The sequence below is a fragment of the Cherax quadricarinatus genome, chromosome 59 (genome assembly GCF_038502225.1).
Source record: "Cherax quadricarinatus isolate ZL_2023a chromosome 59, ASM3850222v1, whole genome shotgun sequence".
Lineage (NCBI taxonomy): Eukaryota > Metazoa > Arthropoda > Malacostraca > Decapoda > Parastacidae > Cherax > Cherax quadricarinatus.
Window position 1 is genome coordinate 11484992 of NC_091350.1, and position 27901 is coordinate 11512892.

At 39.1% G+C, this 27901-nt stretch overlaps 1 protein-coding gene across 5 annotated transcripts in view; it reads right to left on the reverse strand.

Moving 5' to 3' along the window:
- LOC128698717 (uncharacterized) overlaps positions 1-27901 on the reverse strand; it is a 300712-nt gene that overhangs the window by 213709 nt on the left and 59102 nt on the right. For all 5 annotated transcript variants that reach the window (XM_070097720.1, XM_070097721.1, XM_070097719.1 and 2 more), the window contains exons 6-8: positions 27356-27495; positions 24867-24995; positions 15415-15522 (exon numbers count right to left, since the gene is read on the reverse strand). In XM_070097720.1, the coding sequence (XP_069953821.1) occupies positions 15415-15522; positions 24867-24995; positions 27356-27495 (377 nt within the window). The remainder of the gene's footprint in view (positions 1-15414; positions 15523-24866; positions 24996-27355; positions 27496-27901) is intronic.

Sequence of the window (27901 nt, forward strand, 5' to 3'; positions counted from 1 at the left end):
TGGTACCACTATACTTTCATACAATTCCCTTTCTGCTTCCATGGATGACGTTTTTTGTCTCCACAAACTCCTCAGTGCTCCACTCGCCTTTTTCCCACCAATTCTACGTTTCAACTCATTTTTCATAAACCGATCTGCTGACAAGTCCATTCCTAAATACCTGAATACATTTACTTCCTCATTACTCCCTCCTTCCAATCTAATATCCAATCTTTCATTACCTAAATTTTTTGTTATCTTCTCATCACTTTGCTCTTTCTTACATTCACTTTTAATTTCCTTCTTTTACATACCTTTCCAAACTCATTCACAAACCTCTGCAACTTCTCTTCACAATCTCCCAAAAGCAGTGTTATCAGCAAAAAAGCAACTGTGACAACTCCCACTTTGAGTTAAATTCTCTATTTCCTAATCCCACACTAACTGCCAACACCCAAACATTCACTTCTCTTAAAACCCTCATCTATAAATATACTGAACAACCATGGAGACATCACACATCCCTGTCTAAGGTTTACTTTTTACTGGAAAATAATCTCCCTCTCTCTCTTACATACTCTAACCTGAGCCTTATTTTTTTTTTTAACACAATCGTTTCTCACCAAGGCAGAGTGACCCCAATGAGAAAGAAAAACCCAAAAAGAAAAAACTTTCATCATTCAACACTTTCACCATCACTCATACATAATCACTGTCTTTGCAGAGGCGTTCAGATACAACAGTTTAGAGATCAGCTGAGGTCAGTGGTCAGTACGCTGAGGTCAGTGGTCACGTGTGGTCATACCTGCCTAAGCTCTTGGGAGTTAGCGTGGGCTGTTACCAAGCGCCATGGCTTCTTGTAGTATTTTAGAATCTCAGGTTCAAGTGTTGAAGAAGGAGATTCTACTTCTTCAGGAGGAAAATAGGAGGCTGAAGCTTCACATAGATGAGTTTGGGAGTGAGTGTGAGAAGGATTTAGCTGGTAAGGAGGAAATGGTCACCAGCAGTGATAGTGGCAGCCACTTTAAGTGGCAAGTGGTTCACAGTTCAAGAAGAAGGAAGATGAGGAGAGTTAACAGAGAAGATGTGAAGGTAGGAAATCGATTCTCTGTTCTCTAAGAAGAGTGAGGCTGAAGGTACCACTGATTCCCCTGCTAATCAAGGTAAGAATATTTTAATAGTAGATGATTCTCAAGTAAGATATATGGACCATGCTTTTTGTAACCGAGACAGAAAGGTCAGACAGAGAGTGTGCCTTCCTGGAGCTGGTGTTGGTGACATAGTCAGCAGGTTGGATAATATTATGGCAGGTAATGGGAACAAGCCCATTATCTGTCTTAGTGCTGGGAGTAATGACATTGGGATGGACAGGAGAGAGGAGCTGCTGGATAAGTACAGGTCAGCCATAGAAGTAGTTAGGTCTAAGGGAGGGATCCCAGTCATATGTAGCATCTTGCCTAGAAAGGGAGTGGGCAATGAATGGATGTCTAGGGAAATTGGTATAAATTGCTGGCTAGACAGGTACTGCAAGGAACTTGCAATCCCATTCATTGATAACTGGGACCTATTCTTTGGCAAACATGATATGTATGCAAGGGATGGGGTTCATCTCTCTGGGGATGGAGTGGTTGCATTAGCCAATTCAATTGAAAGGGTAACTGATGACTTGTCTAGGAATTTAAACTGATAGATTATAGAGGTATGGGTGTTTGTGGGGAAACAATCAGGCTGCAGCATTTGGGTTAAAAACAGCAGTTATTACTGGGATACCACATGGATATGTTTAAAAGACAATATTCAAAATAATGTTGCTAGTAATGGCAAATCAACTGATCAACAAACAAAGAGATAGTAGAGGGCAACGAGTGACTAGCTCCCTTAAGGTTTACTATACAAATAGTAGGAGTCTAAGAAATAAGATAGACAAGCTAAGATTACTTGCAAGTGTAGGTAATATAGATATTATTGGTATAACAGAGACTTGGTTCAACCTGAAAGATAGAGAAATGCCTTCTGAATGCAACATACAGGGTTATAAACTATTCCACACAGGAAGGGTGGTGGAGTAGCAATGTACGTCAGAGAAAATTTAAATTGTTGTCTTAGACATATAAGATTAGAAACATCGAACACAGAATCTGTTTGGCTACAGTTTCTTGAGGGTCATGACAAATTAATTTTGGGTGTGATTTATAGACCCCCAAACCTTGATAGGGAGTGCAGTAACCTGTTATGGGACGAAATTCATAAGGCATCTAGATATGAAAATGTTGTGATAATGGGAGATTTTAACTTTAGACAAATTGATTGGAACAATATGACAGGAAATCTTGAGTCTAGTGACTTTTTTTATACAGTTCAGGATTACTTTTTAGAACAGGTTGCGACAGAGCCAACTAGAGGAAACAATCTGCTTGACTTGGTTCTTGCCAACATAGAGTCATTAATTAATAATCTTGAGGTTAATGATGATCTTGGGGAAAGTGATCACAAATCACTTAGTTTCAATATATCATGGAATTACCCAGATAACTGCAATCAAATACCTGTCCCAGATTTTCGCTTGGCCGACTTCATGGGACTGAAAAATTACCTGGGTGGGATAAATTGGGATGTCCTGACTATGTGTCAGGTAGGTGATCTTGGTTGCCAATATGACGTTTTTCAGAGCATAGTTCTAGCTGCCCAGACAACTTTTGTTCCGAGTAGGGAAATTAGATCTAACAAAAATGATCCCAAATGGATGAACAATAGATTAAAACATCTCACTGGTCAAGAGAGAGGCATATATAGGCATATCAAAAGAGAGGATGGGCAGTTAAGAAATCAATATATTCAATTAGAGAGAGAAATAAAGAAAGGAATAAGAAAACCAAAAAGGGATTATGAGGCTAAGGTCGCAAAGGATTCAAAGACTAACCCAAAAGGGTTCTTTCAGGTATACAGAAGTAAGATTAGGGACAAGATTGGCCCACTTAAGAGTAACTCTGGTCAGATCACTGACAGGCACAGCCATCTTGACAGGCACAGATTGATTAATGATTCTCAACACGGTTTTACAAAGGGGCGTTCCTGTCTTAAGAATTTACTAACTTTTTTCACTAAAGTGTTTGAGGAGGTAGATCAGGGTAATGAATATGATATTGTGTATACAGACTTCGGTAAGGCTTTCGATAGAGTTCCACACCAGAGGCTATTAAGGAAACTTAAGGCACACAGAATAGGAGGAGAAATTTTTTCCTAGGTAGAGGCATGGCTGACAAATAGGCAGCAGAGAGTTTGCATAAATGGGGAGAAATCAGAATGGGGGCACATCACAAGTGGTGTTCCTCAGGGGCCAATGTTGGGCCCATTGTTGTTCACAATTTACATAAACAACATAGATGAGGGAATAAATAGCGACATAAGCAAATTTGCTGATGACACCAAAATAGGCCGTCCAATTCATTCTAATGAGGACACTAGAGCACTCCAGGATGATTTGAATAGACTGATGCAATGGTCGGAGAAGTGGCAGATGCAGTTTAATATTGACAAATGCAAAGTTCTAAATGTTGGACAGGTAAATAACCATGCCACATATAAACTAATAATGTAGATCTTAATACTACTGATTGCAAAAAGGATTTAGGAGTTCTGGTTAGCAGTAATCTAAAACCAAGACAACAGTGCATTAGTGTTCGCAATAAAGCAACAGAATTCTTGGCTTCATATGAAGAAGTGTAAATAATAGAAGCCCTCAGGTTGTTCTTCAACTCTATATGTCTTTGGTTAGGTCTCATTTAGATTATGCTGCACAGTTCTGGCCACAGTACTACAGAATGGATATAAATGCATTGGAAAACGTACAAAGAAGGATAACAGTTGATCCCATGTATCACAAATCTTCCCTATAAGGATAGACTGAGGGCCCTGAATCTGCACTCTCCAGAAAGACAGAATTAGGGATGATATGATTGAGGTGTATAAATGGAAAACAGGAATTAATTAAGGGAATGTAAATAACATACTAAAAATATCTAGCCTTGACAGGACATGCAGCAATGGATTTAAGTTGGAAAAATTCAGATTCGGAAAGGATATAGGAAAGCACTGGTTTGGTACAGTAATAGAGTTGCTGACGAGTGGAACAAACTCCCGAGTACCATCATAAAAGCTAAGACGTTGTGTAGTTTTAAAAATAGGTTAGATAAATACACAAGTGGGTGTGGGTGGATGGGAGTTGGACCTGACCACCTTGTGCTACTAGGTCAGTTGCCGTGCTCCTTCCTTAGCAAATGGGACCTGACCTGACTACCTTAAGGCATTGGTTTAAGCTGGTGGGTGAACTGGATCTGCCTCGCATGGGCCAGTAGGCCTGCTGCAGTGTTCCTTCTTTCTCATGTTCTTATGTCCCTCCAAATTGCCAATATCCCAAACCCCTCCTTTAAGGTGCAGGCATTGTACTTCCCATTTCCAGGACTCGAGTCCGGCTAACAGGTTTCCCCAAATCCCTTCATAAAATATCACCTTTCTCACACTCCAACAGCTCGTCAGGTCCAAAAAAACATTCGTCTCTATTCACTCCTATTTAACATGCTCATGCACGCTTGTTGGACGTCCAAGCTCCTCACCCACAAAACCTCCTTTACCCTTTCCCTCCAACCTTTTCGAGAACGACCACTACCCCACCTTCTTTCCCCTACAAATTTATACGCTCTCCAAGTCATTCTGCTTTGTTCCATTCTCTCTAAATGATCAAACCACCTCAACAATCCCACTTCAGCCCTCTGATTAATACTTTTAATAACTCCACACCATCTAATTTCCACACTACGAATTCTCTGCACATTTACACCACATATTGCCCTTACAACATCTCCACTGCCTCCAGCCTCCCCCTTGCTGCAGCATTTACAACCCACGCTTCACACCCATATAAGTGTGTTGGTACCACTACAGTGGACCCCTCGGGTAATGGCAGCATCGGATAGCTGACAAGTCAACTCCCAAATATCTAAAAACATTCACTTCTTCCATACTCCCTCCCTCCAATGTGATATCCAATTTTTCTTTATCTAAATCATTTGATACCCTCATCACCTAACTCTTTTCTATGTTCACTTTCAACTTTCTACCTTTACACACCCTCCCAAACTCGTCCACTAACCTTTGCAACTTTTCTTTAGAATCTCCCAGAAGCACAGTATCATCAGCAAAAGTTAATTATATCAACTCCCATTCTGTATTGATTCTTCATAATTGAATCCCACCCCTCTCCCCAACACCCTAGCATTTACTTCTTTTACAACCCCATCTATAAATACGCTAAATCATGGTGACATTACACATCTCTGTCTAAGACCTACTTTTACTGACAAGTAATCTCCCTCTCTCCTACACACCCTAACCTGAGCCTCCCTATTCTCATAAAAACTCTTTACAGAATTTAGTAACTTACTACCTATTCCATACATTTGCAACATATACCACATTGCTTCTCTATCCACTCTATCATATGCCTTTTCTAAATCCATAAATGCAATGAAAATTTCCCTACCTTTATCTAAATACTGTTCACATATATGCTTCAATGTAAACACTTGATCTACACATCCCCTACCCATTCTAAAGCCTCCTTGCTCATTTGCAATCCTGCTCTCTATCTTACCTCAAATTCTTTCAATAATAACCCTACCATATACTTTGCCTGATATACTCAGTAAGCTTCTTCCCTTATAATTTTTATAATCTTTTTTGTCCCCCTTCCCTTTATATAAAGGAACTATACATACTCTGCCAATCCCTAGGTACCTTCTCATCTTTCATACATTTATTAAACAAAAATACCAATCACTCTAACACTATATCCACCCCTGCTTTTAACATTTCTGTCATGATCCCGTCAGTTCCAGTTGCTTTACCCCTTTTCATTCTCCATAATGCCTAATGCACCTCCCCCACACATGCATCCTGCTTTTCTTCACTCATAAAAGATGTTATACCTCTCTGGTCAGTGCATGAAATTACTGCCTCCCTTTCTTCATCATGTGCTGGGTCACAGCCCAGGTAGCAGCAACAATGGCTGCTCCTATATCTTTGCCAACCCCTGGGCCTATCCAAACTCCAGTGATGGCCTAATTGCGAGTACTGCTGCAACAACATACAAGGAACTTACAGTGACAAGAAAACTGATGGTGACAACAGCGAAATGGACCAAATATGACCAAAAGAGAATGACCGGCATTCAATACCAGAACCGCTACCAGACATAAAACTAGACAAGCAACGTTTTTCACTACACTGAAGTAAATGACCTCCTTATCAACTGCACCAGTGTTCAATGGGAAATCAACATAGGGAAAAACCTAACAACAAAACTCCAAGGAAACTGACAGGTCTGTAGTGACGTCTTTTTTTCCTCAGTGCCAAATGATGGAAGGAAGTAAACATGTAAACATGGCTGACTGGCATTCAAACACCAGCTACTGCCAGTTTTCAACTATACTAACAGTAGCTGACCATCATATTAACTGCACCAGTGTTAATGGGAGGGAAACACCGGAGAAACTGCCAAATTTAGAAAAACCTCCAAGAAAACTATTGGGCTATAGCGATGGTTCTTTTCCTCAGTGCCAAATCGCAGGAAGTGGATTAGTTAAACAGCCAAGCATGTTTTTTTTTTCAAAAGCTGACCTCCATATCAACTGACCAGTGTACATTGGGAGGGAAACATAGGAGAAAATACCAAATCTAATGACTAAACTCCAAGGAATCTGTCAGATTGCAGTGGCTGCTTTTTCCCTCAGTGCTTATAAAAATGGCTGAAACATCAACTCTACGAGGAACAGTCAACAACACAACACAGCCCCAATAAATGGGATCGATGAGGCTTTGAACATAAGAAAGGAGGAACACTGCAACAGGCCTGTTGGCCCATACTAGGCAGGACCTTTACAATCCATCCGACTAACAAAATATTTGCCCAACCCAATTTTCAATGCCACCCAAGAAATAAGCTCGGAGAACTCAATCCAATCATATGCAAGTCCTACTCAAATCCACTCACTCATGTATTTATCCAACTTAAATTTGAAACTACCTAAGGTTTTAGCCTCCATAACCCAACTAGGCAGACTGTTCCACTCATCAACTACCCTATTTCCAAACCAATACTTTCCTATATCCTTTCTAAATCTAAACTTGTCTAATTTGAAGCCATTACTGCGGGTTTTCTCTTGGAGAGATATCCTCAAGACCTTATTTATATCCCCTTATTAATACCCATTTTCCACTTATACACTTCGATCATGTCTCCCCTAATTCTTCATCTAACAAGTGAATGTAATTTAAGGGTCTTCAATCTTTCTTCATAAGGAAGATTTCTAATGCTATGTATTAATTTAGTCATTCTACGCTGAATATTTTCTAATGAATTTATGTCCATTCTGTAATATGGAGACCAGAACTGAGCTGCGTAATCTAGGCGAGGCCTTACTAATGATGTATAAAGCTGTAATATAACCGCTGAACTTCTGTTGCTTACACTTCTTGATATAAATCCCAGTAATCTGTTTGCCTTATTACGTACGCTTAGGCAGTGCTGTCTTGGTTTACGGTTACCGCTTATCGTAACCCCCAAGTCCTTTTCGCAATCTGTATGGCTAAGTTCTACATTATTTAACTTATAAGTGCTAGGGTTATGGACACTCCCAAGCTTCAGAACCTTGCATTTATCCACACTGAACTGCATCTGCCACTTTTCTGACCAGGTATTGAGTTTATCTAAATCCTCCTGATGTAGGTGGCCGGTGGCCTGGTGGCTAAAGCTCCCGCTTCACACACGGAGGGCCCGGGTTCGATTCCCGGCGGGTGGAAACATTTCGACACGTTTCCTTACACCTGTTGTCCTGTTCACCTAGCAGCAAATAGGTACCTGGGTGTTAGTCGACTGGTGTGGGTCGCATCCTGGGGGACAAGATTAAGGACCCCAATGGAAATAAGTTAGACAGTCCTCGATGACGCACTGACTTTCTTGGGTTATCCTGGGTGGCTAACCCTCCGGGGTTAAAAATCCGAACGAAATCTTATCTTATCTTATCTTATCCCTGATATCTACGTTTGAATCAATTATCCTACCTATCTTTGTGTCATCAGCAAATTTGCTCATTTCACTAGTAATTCCCTCATCAAGATAATTGATACATATTATAAACAACAACGGGCCCAAGACCGATCCCTCTGGAACGCCACTTGTTACAGATCCCCAGTCGGATTTAACCCCATGTATGGACACTCTCTGCTTCCTGTCTGTAAGTCATGACTCGATCCACGAGAGCACTTTTTCCCCAATGCCATGAGCTGCCACTTTCTTTAACAGTCTTTGGTGCGGAACTCTATCAAAAGCCTTACTAAAATCTAAGTAAATAATATCAAATTCTTTATCATGATCAACAGCCTCAAAAGCTTTACTGAAGAAAGTTAATAAATTAGTTAGACACGAACGGTCTCTCGTGAATCTATGCTGAGTATCATTAATCAGATTATGCTTATCCAGATGGTTTCTTATAATCTCAGCTATAATTGATTAGTAATTTGCCTACAATTGAGGTCAGGTTTATTGGGCAGAAATTTGACGGTAACGACTTGTCCCCTGCTTTGAAAATAGGAATTACATTAGCCATCTTCCACATATCAGACACTACACCTGTTTGAAGAGATAAATTAAAAATATTAGTTAATGGTTCACAGAGTTCCATTTTGCATTCCATAAGAACCCTTGAAAAAAGCTCATCAGGACCCAGCAATTTATTTTGTTTCAGTCGGTCTATTTGTTTCATAACCATTTCACAAGTGACTGTGATGTTACATAATTTATCTTCTTCAGGCCCACTATAAAAATTAATTACTGGGATACTGTTAGTGTCTTCCTGTGTAAAAAACGAGAAAAAATAATTATTTAAAATCGAGCACATTTCATTCTCTTTGTCAGCAAGATGCCTATAGTTATTTTTAAGGGGACCTATCTTATCTCTAACTTTTGTTCTATAAACCTGGAAAAAAGTTTTTGGGTTAGTTTTCGAATCCCTAGCAACTTTAATTTCGTAGTCCTGTTTAGCTTTTCTTATCCCCTTTTTAACGTCCCTCCTAATGTCAACATACTGATTCATAAGATGACCCTCACCTCTTTGGTGTACCTATAAATTCCTTTTTGCTGTCCTAAAAGATATCTGAGCCTATTATTCATCCATTTTGAGTCATTTCTATTTGATCTAATTTCTTTATACGGAATAAAATTTCTTTGGGCAGCATGTGTAGTGTTTAGAAAACTCTCATATTGATAGCTCTCTTCGTTATCCCAGTCAACAGATAAGTGTTCTCAAAGCCCATTGTAATCTGCTAAGCGAAAATCTGGGACTGTTACTGAGTTATTCTTACTATCATACTTCCATTCAATGCTGAAGGTAATTGATTTGTGGTCGCTTGTGCCGAGTTCCTCTGTAATTTCTATATTATTTACAAGGTTTTCTTTGTTTGCCAGAACCAAGTCAAGCAGGTTATTTCCCCTTGTAGGTTCTGTCACAAACTGCTTCAAAAAACAATCCTTAACTACTTCTAAAAAGTTGTTAGATTCTAAATTCCCAGTCAAAAAATTCCAATCAATCTGACTAAAGTTAAAGTCCCCTAGAATTACTATGTTTTCGTGCCTTGTGGCCTTAACAATTTCCTCCCAAAGTAGTTTCCCTTGGTCCCTATTTAACCCTTAAACTGTCCAAATGTAGATCTACGTTTTTTCAACATTTAAAAGTATGTAAAAAATGTAGATTTTTTTTTTTTTTACATTTGAAAACATGTAAAAAAAACTTTGATCTACATTTTTTTTTGTTATATTTGAAAATATGTAAAAAAATGTAGATTTACTTTTGGAGCACTACGCATGTGAACATAGATCTGTTTGGACAGTTTAAGGGTTAAGTTTGGAGGACGGTATACCACGCCTAAAATAAATTTCTCATACCCCTCAGAAAATTCTACCCAGACTCTGTGTTTTAGTTCAGACTTTATACCTGTTTTTATGCAACAATTTAAACGATCTCGGACATAGGGTGCCACCCCAACCCCCTTACCGATACTTCTATCTACTTGAAACAATTTACAACCCTGAATGTGACATTCAGCAGGCATGTCCCGATTTTTTACATTAAACCATGTCTCAGTTATTGCAAAAACACCAATGTTACCCGCACTTGCAAATAATCTCAATTCATCCATCTTATCCTCGCACTACGTGAATTAGTATAAAATATCTTTAAAAAACCTCCCTTCTCTTTTCTCTTCCTGCTGATTTCTGTTCCTCTACTATACCTATTACTGTTCTTGTCACCTAGTGCAACTGGGTTTCCAATATTCTTGAATAACTCTGCCTCATTCTGCCTATTACTGGTTTCCCTAAAACTCACACTATTGCTATACTGAAAAAACCCATACCACCAGTGCTCTCACCCCAAACCTAGATAAGTGAACCCATCCCTGGCATACATGTCATTTCTACCATAGAAGAGGTCTCAGTTGTCTATGAATGTTACTGAATTTTCCTTACAGTGTTTGTCCAGCCAGCAATTGACACTAATTGCCCTGGACAACCATTCATTTCCAGCTCCTCTCCTGGGCAAAATGCCACATATCACAGGGTTCCCACCCTTCCTCCTAATAATCTCTACTGCTGTCCTATACCTGCTAATCAGGTCTTCACTCCTATGTATGCCAACATCGTTGCCTCCCGCACTGAGGCAGATAATAGGATTGCTCCTATTACCTTTCATGATATCGTCTAGACGGCTAGATGGATAATGCCATTGATTAAAATTTTTTTATCATGCCAGGATGGAAATGAGCTAGAAGTGTCATAGGTGAAGCCGGACTGTGAAGTGAGGAGTGAAAGGGGTTTATGAAGTAAGGGGATAAGTGAGGGGTGAAGGGGGTTTGTGAAGTAAAATGAACAAGTGAAGGGGTTAGTGAAGTAAGTGAACAGGAAATCAACTAGTAATCAGTGGTGATTGCTATAGTAGCTACTAGGCCAGTGCTAGGTGACTGATAGCAATCAGTGGTTTCTTTAAAAAAAAAAAAATTGTTGTGAAGTGATAAAAAGAGTGAAGAGCGAACATGGCTGGTGTTAGAGGAATAGAGGCTGCCATAATTACATTTATCCTTATCCTGCAATTCTCTGAAGAAGGAAATAGGTCATGGGGACTGGAAAAGGCAAATTGGGTAATAGCACCCTGGACAGTGAGAGCCCAACAGTTGCCATACTTCCAAAAATGTAAGTGTCACTATCGCTGCAAGGTATGGCAATACCAAATAGCCAAACAAAAACAGTGACACACAGCTATTATAGTTGCGTTACTATGTGGCAATATCCAAACTAATCCAGGACCTCAAACTGTGGTACAGGTGCAAAACAGACAGATAAGTGAAGGTAATAATGACAGTCTATTAGCTAGGAATGATAACCTTAACTCTATGTATAATGCACAGATAGGTCAATGTGAGACAATAGAACCATTCTCATCTCAGGCACCACCAGACATATGTATACACTGTACTAAGGTATGAAAGAAGAACAGTAAATATTTTTTTTTTTTAACAAGTCGGCCGTCTCCCACTGAGGCAGGATGACCCAAAAAGAAAGAAAATCCCCGAAAGGAAAATACTTTCATAATCATTCAACACTTTCACCACACTCTCACAATCACTGTTTTTGCAGAGGTGCTCAGAATACAACAGCTTAGAAGCATATATGTATAAAGATATACAACATATCCCTCCAAACTGCCAATATCCCAAACCCCTCCTTTAAAGTGCAGGCATTGTACTTCCCATTTCCAGAACTCAAGTCCGACTACATAAAAATAACTGGTTTCCCCGAATCCCTTCACTAAATATTACCCTGCTCACACTCCAACAGCTCTTCAGGTCCAAAATACCATTCATCTCCATTCACTCCTATCTAACACGCTCACACATGCTTGCTGGAAGCCCAAGCCCCTCGCCCACAAAACCTCCTTCACCCCTCCCTCCAACCTTTTCGAGGACAACCCCTACCCCGCCTTCCTTCCCGTATAGATTTTTACGCTCTCCATGTCATTCTACTCTGATTCATTCTCTCTAAATGACCAAACCACCTCAACAACTCCTCTTCAGCCCTCTGACTAATACTTTTATTAACTCCACACCTTCTCCTAATTTCCACACTCCAAATTTTCTGCATAATATTTACTCCACACATTGCCCTTAGACAGGACATCTCCACTGCCTCCATCTCCTCGCTGCAGCATTTGCAACCCAAGCTTCACACCCATATAAGTGTGTTGGTACCACTATACTATCATACATTCCCTTCTTTGCTTCCATAGATAATGTTTTTTGTCTCCATATATACCTAAACGCACCACTCACCTTTTTTCCTTCATCAATTCTATGATTAACCTCATCCTTCATAAATCCATCCGCTGACACGTCAACACCCAAATATCTTAAAACATTCACTTCTTCCATACTCCTCCTTTCCAATTTGATATCCAATTTTTCTTTATCTAAATCATATGATACCTTTATCACCTTACTCATTTCTATGTTCACTTTCAACTTTCTACTTTTACACACTCTCCCAAACTCGTCCACTAACCTTTGAAATTTTTCTTTGTAATCTCCCAAAAGCACAGTATCATCAGCAAAAAGTAACTGTGTCAATTCCCATTTTGTATTTCATTCCACAGGAATGAAATGCAGGAAAATCACTAGGGAACAGATAGGCCTACACAGGACAATAAAAATGAGGGCAACTAGAAACTACAGTAAAGAAACACTGGTAAATAGGCTACACAATTGTGACTGGACAGTGATAACAAGTTGCACAGACGTAAATGATGCCTGGGAAAAATTCAAAAAGTATATTCGTAGCTTTAATTCTGAATGGTACCAACGGAGAAGTTGGCTTTGCAGCTGTGAAGTAAAAAGTTTTCTGAAGCAGCACCTCCATTAATTTTAGCTACGAGCCGCCACTGCTCTTAACCACTCTTTTTCTCTATATATACTCCTCCCTCCTTGCATCACTTCTACTCTGTAATAACCTCTCATATTCTACTCTCTCTACCTCATCATTCCACCAATCACTCTTCTTCCCTCCCGCACCTACTTTCCTATAACCACACACTTCTGCTGAACACTAACACTGCATTCTTAAATCTATCCCATACCTTTTTAACCTCATTGCCTATACTCTCACCAGCCCATCTTTCTTCCAATAGTTATTTATATCTTACACTAACTGCTTCCTCCTTTAGCTTATAAACCTTCACTTCTCTCTTACATGCTGATGCCATTCTCCTTGCTTCCCATCTACCTTTTACTCTCACTGTAGCTACAACTTAAAAGTGATCTGATATATCTATGGCCCCTCTATAAACATGCAAATCCTGTAGTCTACCCATGAATCTTATCTACCAATTCATAGTCTCTAAGAAACTACTGTCATTATGCCCTATATCATATCTTGCATATTTATTTATCCTTTTTTTTCTTAAAATATGTCTTATCTAACAGGTAGTAGGTTGGTAGACAGCAGCCACCCAGGGAGGTACTACCGTCCTGCCAAGTGAATGTAAAACGAAAGCCTGTAATTATTTTACATGATGGTATGATTGCTGGTGTCCATTTTTCTCTCATAAATATGAAAGGTTTCAGGTGCATCTTGCTACTTCTACTTACACTTAGGTCACACTACACATACATGTACAAGCATATATATATGCACCCCTCTGGGTTTTCTTATATTTTCTTACTAGTTCTTGTTCTTGTTTATTTCCTCTTATCTCCATGGGGAAGTGGAACAGAATTCTTCCTCCGTAAGCCATGCGTGTTGTAAGAGGCGACTAAAATGCCGGGAGCAAGGGGCTAGTAACCCCTTCTCCTGTATAAATTACTAAATTTAAAAAGAGAAACTTTCGTTTTTCTCTTTGGGCCACCCTGCCTCGGTGGGATACGGCTGGTTTGTTAAAAAAGGAAAAAAGTATTATGTATTACCAAACCTATTTCTATACAAAGTTCCAAGGCCCCCCATTATCATTTACACCTGGCACCTCAAACTTACCTACCACATCCCTCTATAACCATTTCACCCACTTCAGCATTCATGTCTCCCACCACAACTACTCTTTCACTTTGTTCAAAGCTTCTCAAACACTTGCTTAACATCTCCCAAAATCTCTCAATCTCTCTCTCCCTCTCTTCTCCAGGTGCATGAACACTTATTATAACTCACTTTTTACATCCAACCCTTATTTTAACCCACATCATCCCTGAATCTATGCATTTATATTCCCTCTTCTCCTTCCCTAACTGATCCTTCAACACAGTTGCTACCCTTTCCTTAGCTCTAACTCTCTAAGATACTCTTAACTTAATCCCATTTATTTTTCCCCACTGAAACTCTCCTACCCCCTTCAGCTTTGTTTTGCTTAGAGCAAGGACATCCAACTTCTTTTCATTCATAACATTGGCAATTATCTCTGTTATCATCTGTACTACATCCACACACATTCAAACATCCCAGCTTAATAAAAGTTTTCTTCTTTTCATTTTAAGTAATTTATATAGGAGAGGAGGTTGCTAGCCCATTGCTCCCAGCCTTTTAGTCAGCTCTTATGACAAACATGGCTTGTGAAGGAAAGATTTTTCTCCACTTAACCATGGAGATGAAAGGAAATAGATAAGAAGACCCCTTCAGAAAAATAGAAGAAAATTCAGATTGGTGTGTATACATATACGTGAACATGTATGTGTAGTCTGACCTAAGTGTAAGTAGAAGTACCTGTGTTCTTGCATGTTCATGAGACAGAAAGAAAAGAAAACTAGAAATCCTACTATTGTGTAAAACAATTACAGGTATCTGTTTCATGCTGGTGAAGAGATACTGATCCAAAGAGTTGGAGCTACCTTCCCCTTCACTGAATCAAACCCAAATACTTCCCCTTCTCTTGGCAATAACTTATGGGTTTAGCACTCCCCCCCCCCCCAGGAATGTACTGTACTGCAATAATAATAATTACCACTGTGTGCTACTAACATGTGTAGTGGGAAAAGTGTGTTTGCATGTAAATAAATATGCATGCACAGTGTGGATAACAACAATTAAATCCTCACACATTACTGTATTATATTCATGGAGGGCTGCTAAATCCATATGGGCCATGAAGAACCTGGAAAATGGGAGGTGATCAATTTTAACCAATGGAAGAGGGGTAACTACTGGCAATTTTTTTGATCCCAAGCCATTCAGTGGCATCAGTGCAACTCCTGTGAATGGCTATATACTTACAGAAAAACTCGTGGGTACAATCCTGCTTTAAGTACTACAACATGCACAAGTTAGAAACTACTGGTTAGTAAAATGCAAACCTGGAGTGCAAGATCTTCTTCCTCAGTCCACGGTGAGCGGTTGATCAATGGGTGGAGCAGGTTCTCCCACTGCAGACGACATTCCTCAGAGCTCCGGTGACCATCAAACTGGTACAAAAGAAATGTAACTGTCTTTTGTAGTTCATAAAATAATCTATAATAAAAGATTACAGCAATATAATAATTTATAAAAGAAGTGCTATAAGAAGAGTAGAGTATATGGGGAGTAAAAGAAAGGTGAAGAGAGTGGTGAGAGAGTGCAAAAGGAGAGCAGATGATAGAGTGGGAAAGGCATTGTCAAGAAATTTTAATGGAAATAAGAAAAATTTTTGGAGTTAAACAAGTTAAGAAAGCCATGGAACGAATGGATTTGTCAGTTAAAAACAGAGTAGGGGAGTTAGTAGATGGGCAGATGGAGGTATTGGGTAGATGGCTAGAATATTTCGAGGAACTTTTAAATGTCGACGAAGAAAGGGAGGGGGTAATTTCATGCATTGGCCAGGGAGGTATACCATCTTTTAGGAGTGAAGAAGAGCAGGATGTGAATATGTGGGGAGGTGCATGAGGCATTATGTAGAATGAAAGGGAGTAAATCAGCTGGAACTGATAGGATCATGACAGAAATGTTAAAAGCAGGGGGGGATATAGTGTTGGAGTGGTTGGTATTTTTGTTTAATAAATGTATGAAATAGTATATAAATACACCTACCATCCGACTTACAACCACTCGACTTACGACCGTGTTTTTTATGCCAAATTTCTGGGAAATAAACAACTATTTGTGTTGTACACAGTGTTTATCCTAAACCTTACAGTATAAAATACAGTGCTAACAACATAAAAAGTAAAGTAAAACATGAAATACCAAAATAAAACAATAAAATAAAGTCATTACAAAAATGTTTTGTTGATATTCAGTAGTAAAGTTTGACTTACGACCGGTTTCTCGGAACCGAACTCGGTCATAAGTCGGATGGTAGGTGTATATACAAATATATATTTTTTTTTTTTTCAACAAACCGGCCATATCCCACCGAGGCAGGGTGGCCCAAAAAGAAAAACAAAAGTTTCTCTTTTTAAATTTAGTAATTTATACAGGAGAAGGGGTTACTAGCCCCTTGCTCCTGGCATTTTAGTCGCCTCTTACAACACGCATAGCTTACGGAGGGAGAATTCTGTTCCACTTCCCCATGGAGATAAGAGGAAATAAACAAGAACAAGAACTAGAAAGAAGATATAAGAAAACCCAGAGGGGTGTGTATATACATGTATATGCTTGTACATGTATGTGTAGTGTGACCTAAGTGTAAGTAGAAGTAGCAAGACATACCTGAAATCTTGCATGTTTATGAGACAGAAAAAAATGACACCAGCATTCCTACCATCATGTAAAACAATTACAGGCTTTCGTTTTACACTCACTTGGCAGGACGGTAGTACCTCCCTGGGCGGTTGAAATATATACATGTAAAATAAATAAATAAATAAATAAATAAATAAATAAATAAATAAATATAAAATAAATAAATAAATAAGTAATAAATAAATAAATATATATATATATATATATATATAATTTATATATATATTATATATATATATGTATATTCTCCATGGGGAAGTGGAACAGAATTCCTCCTCCGTAAGCCATGCGTGTCGTAAGAGGCGACTAAAATGCCGGGAGCAAGGGGCTAGTAACCCCTTCTCCTGTATAAATTACTAAATTTAAAAAGAGAAACTTTCGTTTTTCTTTTTGGGCCACCCTGCCTTGGTGGGATACGGCCGGTGCGTTGAAAGAAAGATATATATATATATATATATATATATATATATATATATATATATATATATATATATATATATATATATATATATATATATATATATATATATATATATATATATATTATATTTTTTTTAGAACATGCCTTATCACACTGTGTATGCCACTACGATTCTTAAATCTCTCAAACCAATCTTTGCTGGCTCTAAATTCACCAATATGAGCACTAGTTCCAGCCATTTTCCCTGTTCACCTGGGTGTTAGTCGACTGGTGTGGGTTGCATCCTGGGAGACAAGATTAAGGACCCCAATGGAAATAAGTTAGACAGTCTTCGATGACACTGACTTTTTTGGGTTATCCTGGGTGGCAAATCCTCTGGGGTTAATTGTTTCTTGGTATTCTCAATAAGCCACACCAACAACGGTGCTACAGCAGCAGCAGCAGCTGACGGTGGTACAGCAGCAACAAACGATGCTACAGCAGCAACAGACGATGCTACAGCAGCAGCAGACGATGCTACAGCAGCAGCAGACGATGCTACAGCAGCAGCAGACGATGCTACAGCAGCAGCAGACGATGCTACAGCAGCAGCAGACGATGCTACAGCAGCAGCAGACGATGCTACAGCAGCAGCAGACGATGCTACAGCAGCAGCAGACGATGCTACAGCAGCAGCAGACGATGCTACAGCAGCAGCAGACGATGCTACAGCAGCAGCAGACGATGCTACAGCAGCAGCAGACGATGCTACAGCAGCAGCAGACGATGCTACAGCAGCAGCAGACAATGCTACAGCAGCAACAGACGATGCTACAGCAGCAACAGACGATGCTACAGCAGCAGCAGATGATGCTACAGCAGCAGCAGACGATGCTACAGCAGCAGCAGACGATGTTACAGCAGCAGCAGACGATGCTGCAGCAGCAGCAGACGATGCTACAGCAGCAGCAGACGGTACTACAGCAGCAGCAGCAGCTGACGGTGGTACAGCAGCAGCAGCTGACAGTGCAGCAGTAGCTGACAGTGCAGCAGCAGCTGACGGTGGTACAGCAGCAGCTGTACCACCAATAGTAGCGATGGTTGATTGGGGTTTATTATACAACCTGGCCAGCTCGGAGACACGCACTCCACTTTCATACTTATCAATGATCTTTTTCTTTATCTCCATAGTAATTCTCACCCTTATTGCTGTAGGGTTGGCACTAGAAGCTTTCTTGGGGCCCATGGTCACTTATTTTCCAGAAAAAATCACCAAAAACACTGTAATAATACGAAATGTTCCGATTGTATGCTTGGATGTTACCGCGGAGGCTGGCTGGTAAACAATACCACCGGCGGAACATGTGAGCGTGGCTCAGGCTGCACATTGGACGCGTCTCGGACGAAGGGCGGTGAGCGGGTTTTTGGGCGGTATGCGAGGCAAAATTTTTGCGATCAAAGCGTCCGGTATGCGGATTGTACGGTATGCGATGCATCCGGTATGCGGGGGTCTACTGTACACCTACCATCCGACATACGACCGAGTTCGGTTCCGAGAAACCGGTCGTAAGTCGAAATGGTCGTAAGTCGAACTTTACTACTGAATATCAACATAACATTTTTGTAATGACTATTTTATTGCTTTATTTTGGCATTTCATGTTTTACTTTACTTTTTATGCTGTTTGTACTGTATTTTATGCTGTAAGGTTTAGGATAAACACTGTGTACAACACAAATAGTTGTTTATTTCCCAGAAATTTGGCATAAAAAAACACGGTCGTAAGTCGAGTGGTCGTAAGTCGAGCAGGTCGTAAGTCGGATGGTAGGTGTATAGTAGTACCAACACTTTTATATGGGTGTGAAGCTTGGGTTGTGAATGCAGCAGCGAGGAGGCGGTTGGAGGCAGTGGAGATGTCCTGTCTAAGGGCAATGTGTGGTTTAAATATTATGCAGAAAATTTGGAGTGTGGAAATTAGGAGGTGTGGAGTTAATAAAAGCATTAGTCAGAGGGCTGAAGAGGGGTTGTTGAGGCGGTTTGGTCATTTAGAGAGAATGGATCAAAGTAGAATGACATGGAGAGCGCGTATAAATCTGTAGGGGAAAGAAGGCGGGGTAGGGGTCCTCCTCGAAAAGGTTGGAGGGAGGGGGTAAAGGAGGTTTTGTGGGCGAGGGGCCTGGACTTCCAGCAAGTGTGCGTGAGCGTGTTAGATAGGAGTGAATGGAGACGAATGGTATTTGGGACCTGACGATCTGTTGGAGTGTGAGCAGGGTAATATTTAGTGAAGGGATTCAGGGAAACCGGTTATTTTTATATAGCCAGACTTGAGTCCTGGAAATGGGAAGTACGTACAATGCCTGCACTCTAAAGGAGGGGTTCGGGATATTAGCAGTTTGGAAGGATATGTTGTGTATCTTTATAGGCATATGCTTCTAAGCTGTTGTGTTCTGAGCACCTCTGCAAAAACAGTGATTATGTGTTAGTGAGGTGAAAGTGTTGAATGATTATGAAAGTATTTTCTTTCTTTTTTGGGTCACCCTGCCTCGGTGGGAGACGGCCGACTTGAAAAAAAAAAAAAAATGCTATGTATGTGCTGCGTATAATTTAGTTTGACAACACCCCCAGAATGGTCACTAGTGCACGTGCTTACAGAGCTACCCTCGCGGTGCAAGGAATTCTTGTGATTTCCTTATGTTTCGTGCAGTTAATTCACAAGATTTCTTTCTTCTAACCATGGGTCCTAAGGAAGCAAGTGCAAAGGACAGTGCCAAGAAGGAAAAGAGGATGATTTTCATGGAATTAAAGCAAGAAATGATTAATAAGTACAGACTAAGTACGAGGGCTGAAGACTTGGCGAGTGAGTACCTATGGGTTTAGCACTTCCCCATGATTATAATAATAATAATCTACTATATGTGCAATACTAAAGCAGAAGGGGTCTGTAAAGGCTATAGCGCCAGCGAAGGGCATTACAGTAATTTCTAAGCAGCTGACCTCTGTCAATTAAAAGTTGGTAAAGCTGCTGTTGACATGGTTGACGGTGAAACAGCTCACAGTAGTGTAGCAAGATAAACATGAAAATTGTACATAGCAGTCTTTAAGAAAAATGTGAACTCTTGACAGGATATGCCGCTCTACATTTCTTCTCCATGATATGTAAATGTCGTATGTACACCAGATTTAATTCAGTTAGCCTCACAAACTCCATTTTCTCTTATATCACCTCTGACGTTTTCATAGCTAGAATGCTCGACCACAATCCTCCTCCCTCTGTTGTCCACATAATGACATATTTTATTCATTCTAGAGTGTATATCAGTTTTCTATCTTATTTATATTGTTTATTATGTCATGTTAGATGAATACATGTAAATGTACCAGTGTCGGAAATAAAAGAATCGCAGTTACTAGGGAACCAAAGTAGAAAAAGTGTTATGCTCAGATTTCACACACAAGACAGGAACAAAGATCTAATAATTTCATCTATTAAAGCAAAAAAAGATATATACATAAATGAGTGTCTCACAAGAAAACGACACAACCTCCTGTACAGAGTGAGAAAGCTAAAACGTGATAATAATGATAAAATTCACCAGTGCTTTGTACGTGATGGACAAATTCTAGTAAGAAAAACAAATGTAGGCTGGGTGTACTACATTACAAATGAAAATGAACTAGCAAACTTCCTTCATGATGCAAACATTACAGAGTCTGACTGATATTAGTGACCAAATCCTTACTACGTTAGTGTATGTTATTATGTCATTACTGAACTAATCCCTGTACTATCACCTCCTAGATAGTATTTACTACCTCATTATCCCAGGTGTCCCACACAGTTCTTTGTGTGACCCAATTTGTGTTATCTTCCCAGATTCCCAATTCACAATTTATTTTTTGTTAATAGGGTACTTACTCTTTAATAATATCTTTATTACCTTTTTCTTTCCTACTTAAGCACTGTTAAATTCTCTTATAATCATACCTAATTTTCCCTTTTCTCCCAAATTACTAGTGTATGTTCCTACTACACTACTGTGCAATACCTTGAACCATCCCTCACTAGCTAGTATCAACTACCTCAAATAATATTCCTTTTTTTTTTTTTTTTTTAAACAAGTTGGCCATCTCCCACCAAGGCAGGGTGACCCAAAAAGAAAGAAAATCCCCAAAAAGAAAATACTTTCATCATCATTCAACACTTTCACCACACTCACACATTATCACTGTTTTTGCAGGGGTGATCAGAACACAACAGTTTAGAAGCTTATACGTATAAAGATGCACAACATATCCCTCCAAACTGCTAATATCCCAAAACCCCTCCTTTAGAGTGCAGGCATTGTACTTCCCATTTCCAGGACTCAAGTCTGGCTATATAAAAATAACCGGTTTCCTGAATATTCCTATAATGATATTAATTGCTCAAACTTTATGCTACAAGGCAAATCCTACTCTCAGATTATTTTCATATCTTAGTGACTATATTGTGTGTGCAATTAGTGTATATTTCAATTACATTATTGTTCAAGGCCCAAAACTATCTTTTGCTAGCTACTACCAACTACCTCATATTATTTTCACTTTTTATAGTACAATAAATTGCTCAACTTATTATATATAACAAATCAGATGTTACTCCCAAACCAATATTGTATCTTAGTTACTATCTGCCAATTTAACTCTGTTTACCATTATTTAATTTAGTCCCTTTATATTTTCTCCTTTATTTTAGCTTTATTTTAACTTTACATAACAACCTTAGTTCATATATTCACAATTGTTAAAATAATCAAGGTGCTATTCTCAGGTGCTAAAGTGTAATAAGTTCACTATTTTGCCATTATATTCCCTAGCTCATTTATTTGATTACCACTTTATTTGCTCACCACAATTTTTTTTTAGTCCCTTTTATATTGTCTCCTTTATTTTAGCTTTAAAGAATTACCTTAGCTCAAATTTTTACATTTGTTAATATAACTCGGGTGCTATTTTATAGCTTTAGAATATTTACTTTGTCTTATACTTAATTCTAACTAAAGATTCACTATAAATCTTATGATAACAAGCATTGATCCTGATACCAACCTCTTAATGAATGACTTAAATGAATCAAACAGTAACTGTAATTACTACACAGCAGAACAATCAAAGGCACTTCTCAGAGCCAACAAAAACATAACTGTCTTTAACTAAAACATCAGATCTTTAGGTAAACATTATGATGACCTCATAGCATTACTAAATTCCCTGCATGCCAGTATATCCATCATTACTCTCACCAAAACCTGGCTAAAGTCTGATACTACAGATGTCTATGCCATTCCTGGTTACACAGCCATACACAACTGTAGGACAGATCAACAAGGGGGTGGCACAGCTATATACTACTCAGACCAACTAGAATGTATCATTAATACTTGCACAAGGGATGAACATGGGGAATATATAATAGCTAAATTCAAATCCAAACACCTACAAAAACCTCTCACAGTGATAAACATCTACAGAGTACCACAGTCAAACATTAGCCGTTTTAGTGAAAACCTAGGAAGTATGATAATTGATGCACGCATGAACAAAGATCACTTACTACTCTCAGGTGACTTCAATATAAATATCCTGCAGACCAGGACCCACATGTTACTGAATTCACAAACACTATGAGTAACTGCTTGTTGCTACCAGCAGTAACAAAACCTACAAGAGTTACAGAGACTAGTGTTTCCCTACTAGACCACATCTGGACCAACACCATATTCCCTTTAAAATCAGGCATAATCACAGATAATACCACAGATCACTACCCTACCTTCCTCATAACAAATCTTGGCAAATTACCCCAAGACACTACTAAAGTCACTTTCAGACTTCACAATGAGGCAGCCATTAATAACTTCACAGCAGCAGTGACAAACATTGAATGGCACATTGAGCTAGAAATCTATACAGATAATGACGAATGCATTAATAATTTTCTAAAAAAAGACCCAATACCTCTATAACAAGCACTGCCCCAAAAAACTAAACAGATGACAGTTAAGAGACTGAACAGTCCTTGGCTAACACCCAGCATCCTCAAATCCATAAATACAAAGCACTTATACGAAAAACAGTACAGAATGGGTCACATAACCAGAGACCAAACAAAACGTTACTCATCAATCCTAACCAGCCTGATAAGAAGGGCTAAAAAACTTTATTATGAGAACACATTATCCAACTTACGAGGTGATATAAAAAAGACCTGGAAAACCCTATCAGAAATTCTAGGAACAAAAATGATATCACGAAATAGCGAAATTGAATTAACAAAACCAGATGAACCCCAACTCCCACCAACTGAAACAGCAAACAGACTTGATAATTTCTTTTCCACTATAGGAAAAAAACCTTGCCAATAAAATCCCAAGCTCAGATACCCCACCCAATGACTACCTCACTGGCAACTACCCAAACACACTGTTCCTAGCTCCAACTAACCCTACTGAAGTCTCCCTTATTATCAACACACTAAAAAACAAGACAGGAGATTTAAATACCTTACCACCCTTCATATACAAAAAAATTTCCAAGACCGTAGGCATACTATCGAAGATACGGTACTATGTTCCACAGTCAGCCCTCCTGGCCCTATATCACTCACTTATTTACCCCTATCTCACCTATGGAATTTGTGCATGGGGCTCAACAACAATAAACCATCTCAGACCATTAATTACCCAACAAAAGGCTGCAGTCAGAATGATAAATTCCCACTACATGCAGCACACTCCACCAATATTCAAAACTCTAAACCTACTCACCATACAAAACATCCATACTTATTACTGCACCTACTACATACATAGAACACTTAACTCTGATATAAACCCTCCCCTCAAATGTCTCCTTACCAACCTCAACAGAACACATGACCATAACACAAGGCACAGATCACTCTTTGATGTTCGTGTCCATCTCACGCTATGCAAAAACTCAATGCACATAAAAGGCCCTAAAATCTGAAATTCATTACCTGTGAATATAAAAGAAACACTGTCTGTTTATAAATTCAGGTCTCTTCTCAAAAATCACTTACTCACCCACAACTAAATAAATACATGTACTGAATAATTGTACCTCATAAATTGTATCTCATGTTTCTCATTATTGTATCTCATAAACCTGTGACCCAATCAAACTTTGTTTTTTTTAAATACATTACCTAACAGAATACTCCATTCTATTGAATGCACAGCAACACAGTAAATGACCATATGACCTGTCTTTGTAATACTCATTTGTGCTAAATTGCTTTCTGTTTACAATAATGTTTTTACCACTGAATATATCATTGCTTAGTTAATCTTAAGTTAATTTTAAGCCTGCCCATTATGCTCTGCATACAAGGGGCTTTGGCATGTTACACTTTAATAACTGTATTCCTTTGTACTTCTCTGTATCATGTTCAAATTAATAAATAAATAAATAAATAAGCCGTAGAGTTGATATTAGGGTTATTTTGTCACGCCTCCTGAGAGCAGGAATTCAGCTGGAACAAATTACTAATTGAATTTCAATTAATTTAAATGAGGAAAATTGACCCAGCATACGAACAAATCAGGATACGAACAAGTCCACGGAACGGATTAAATTTGTAAGCCGAGGTTCCACTGTATATCGCAAGAGTGAAAAAACTGGACTCACCGCTTGGGCAGCTATCTTTTCCCAATCCATTTTAGCTCCTCGTTTGGGCCTGATGTTTTCCGAAGGCGTCTTGTGCAGAACATCAATGCAACTTTTACATTCTTTTATTTCTTCATCTAGAGTTTTGACCTGAAATATACAGTGTGAATGAGAACCACAGACAGATTAATATAGAGACAGCTCCTTCATGAGTAGAAACACTACATGCAGGACAATGTTTCACTCACATGATGGGCTTTTCACAAACAGATGTTTGCATTGATAAAGCCCATCATGTGAGCAAAATATTGTCAATAAAAATCACATTAACTGCATTTATTTTCCACCACATGAGCATTTTAAACCGTTTTGCTCCATCTACATTTACAACTCTTCATACCATTAAGAATCTTTCTTTCTTTAATTCATTCACTTTCCTTTCTCTATTACCCAATACATGGAAGGCAAAGTGCTGACAAGACAGGTAATATACACACCCTTAGAGCTGAGCAAGCCTTCATTAAAATAAAATCTCTCTCAAGACACAATCACTTTAGGACATGTTTAATAGAAACATTACAGTCCTGGGACCTTGATCACTCCTGGGATCAAGGTTTTAGGATTAAAAATGTTTCTATGACAATAAAAGAAAATAAAAATCTAGGACTTTCATTTTTCTTTTCAGGTCACCCTGCCTTAGTGGGATACAGCCAGTTTGCTGAAAGAAAAAAAAATCTAGAAACACAGCAGTAGTCCTATTGGGCCATATATATGGCAGATCTGTTTTAAATCCAACCTTTCTCACCACATATCTGTTTAACCTACAAGAACAGCTACCTAAGAAATTAGTTTCAATAATCCTAATAACCCCTGCTTTGCAGGTCCTACTTAAATCCAACCCTTCTCACTCATACTTGTCTAACCTATTTTAAAGTTACCCAGAGTGGTTACATATTGTACCTTTTCCACCACCTGTCAACATCATATACCTTTGCCTCCAATTTCTCTTAAGAAGAGCTTTAACAAGTTACGACTTGACAAAACTCCTTACCTGGAGGGTATTCCGGGGATCAACACTGACGGCGCGGTCCACGACCAGGCCTTCCGGTGGATCAGGGCCTGATCAACCAGGCTGTTACTGCTGGCCACACGCAGTCCAATGTACGAACCACAGCCCGGCTGATACAGCACCAACTTTAAGTATCTGTCCAGCTCCCTCTTGAAGGCAGCCAGGGGCCTACTGGTAATTCCCCTTATGCATGTGGGAGGATACTGAACAGTCTTGGGCCCCAGACACTTATGGTGTTTTCTCTTAGTGTACCACTGGCACCCCTACTTTTCATTTGGGGTATTTTGCATTGCCTGCCCAGTCTCTTACTTTTGTAGGGAGTGACTTCTGTGTGCAGATTCGAGACCATTCCTTCTAGGATTTTCCAAGTGTAGATTATGATATATCTCTCTCACCTGCATTCCAAAGAGTACATGTCTAAGTGCTTCCAAGCATTCCCAGTAGTTGAAGTGTTTGATAGGACTTGTGCAGTAAAAATTATCTGTACTCTCTCAAGATCTGCAATTTCACCTGCTGTGAACAGAGACGTTAATGTACAATAATATTCCAGCCTAGAGAGAACAAGTGATTTGGAAAGGATCATCATTGGCTTGGCATCTCTTGTTCTAAACATTCTCATTATCCATCCCATCATTTTCTTTGCAGTTGTGATCGTGGCACTGTTGTGATCCTTGAAAGTGAGATCCTCAGACATTACCACTCCCAGGTCCTTCACATTATTAAGTGAAGCATTACAGCCTCTCCTCACTTACCGACATACTGTACTTGTTTACCGACAACTTGGAGTTATGACGGGCTCTCCCACTAGTCAGTTTTGTATGCCATACAAGAACCTGGGTCATGGAAACAGGCAGTCCATTGCACTACTGTGCTGTTATCTATATAAACAATTTTCTTGTGAGTGGAACACTACAAACACAATATGGAGACTTCTTGTATTGAGAAGCACACATGAATGTTGAGATGTGTATAACAAACTGAATTAAAGAAAAAAAAAAGAGATGTTCAAAAGACAGAAAAAGTCCAGCAGAAACACTGATGGTCAGTGTTTCTTTTTCAGTCACACTACCTCGGTGGGAGACAGCCAGTGTAAAATTAAAAAAAAAAAAAAACTCATTGAGATAATAAAGCATGTGAGAATTGGATGATAATCATGTTTGATCCAAAGGGTTACAAGCTTTAACTTCATGGATCAAAGACCCTTCACCAGCACTGATGCACACCCTTGGAAGAGTGCCAAGCGAGCAAAACATTTAATCAGTTTTTTCCTCACTTATAGCACAGGACAGAGGTAAAGTATTGAACCTCCTTACAAGGCAGCTCTCTCTCATCCTGCCATAGTGTTAAGTATATACAACCTTAGTAACCAACCATCCCAACATTCTCCTCAGCTACCATGTTTTCATGCTTGTGTTGCAACAACATTAACTTGCCAACTTACCATCTTATCGTTCTGCTCGGCCACCATGTTCCGTTGCTTGCGCTCCAACTCTCGTAATTTTGAGTTCCAAGTCTTGATCTTGTACTCCTTCCACTCCTTCAGGACTACATTCTCCAGTGTCTCACCCTCACTTACCATCCCTGAAAAATATCACTGTAAAGTATAAGCAAATCTTATTTTAAGTTATTAACCCTTTGACTGTCGCAACCCCCAATCCTGAGGTGTCTCCTGGTGTCGCAAAATTTAAAAAAAAAAAAAAATTATTTTTTCTTATAAAATGATAGAGAATCTTTTCCTGATTGTAAAGACACCAAAAAAAAACAAAATTTGGTGGAAAACTGATGGAATTACGCTCTTGCGAAGTTAGCGACCTCAGTGATATTTACAGATCAGCTATTTCGCCCACTTTGAGCCCTATTTTCGGCTAATTCCATTATTCCAGTCAACCAAACTCATAGCTATTTCTTCAGAACTCCATTTTTTCTATCGATTGAGTACAAGAAACTGTCTATTTACCGATTTCATCTACCCAATAACGTGGTCAGA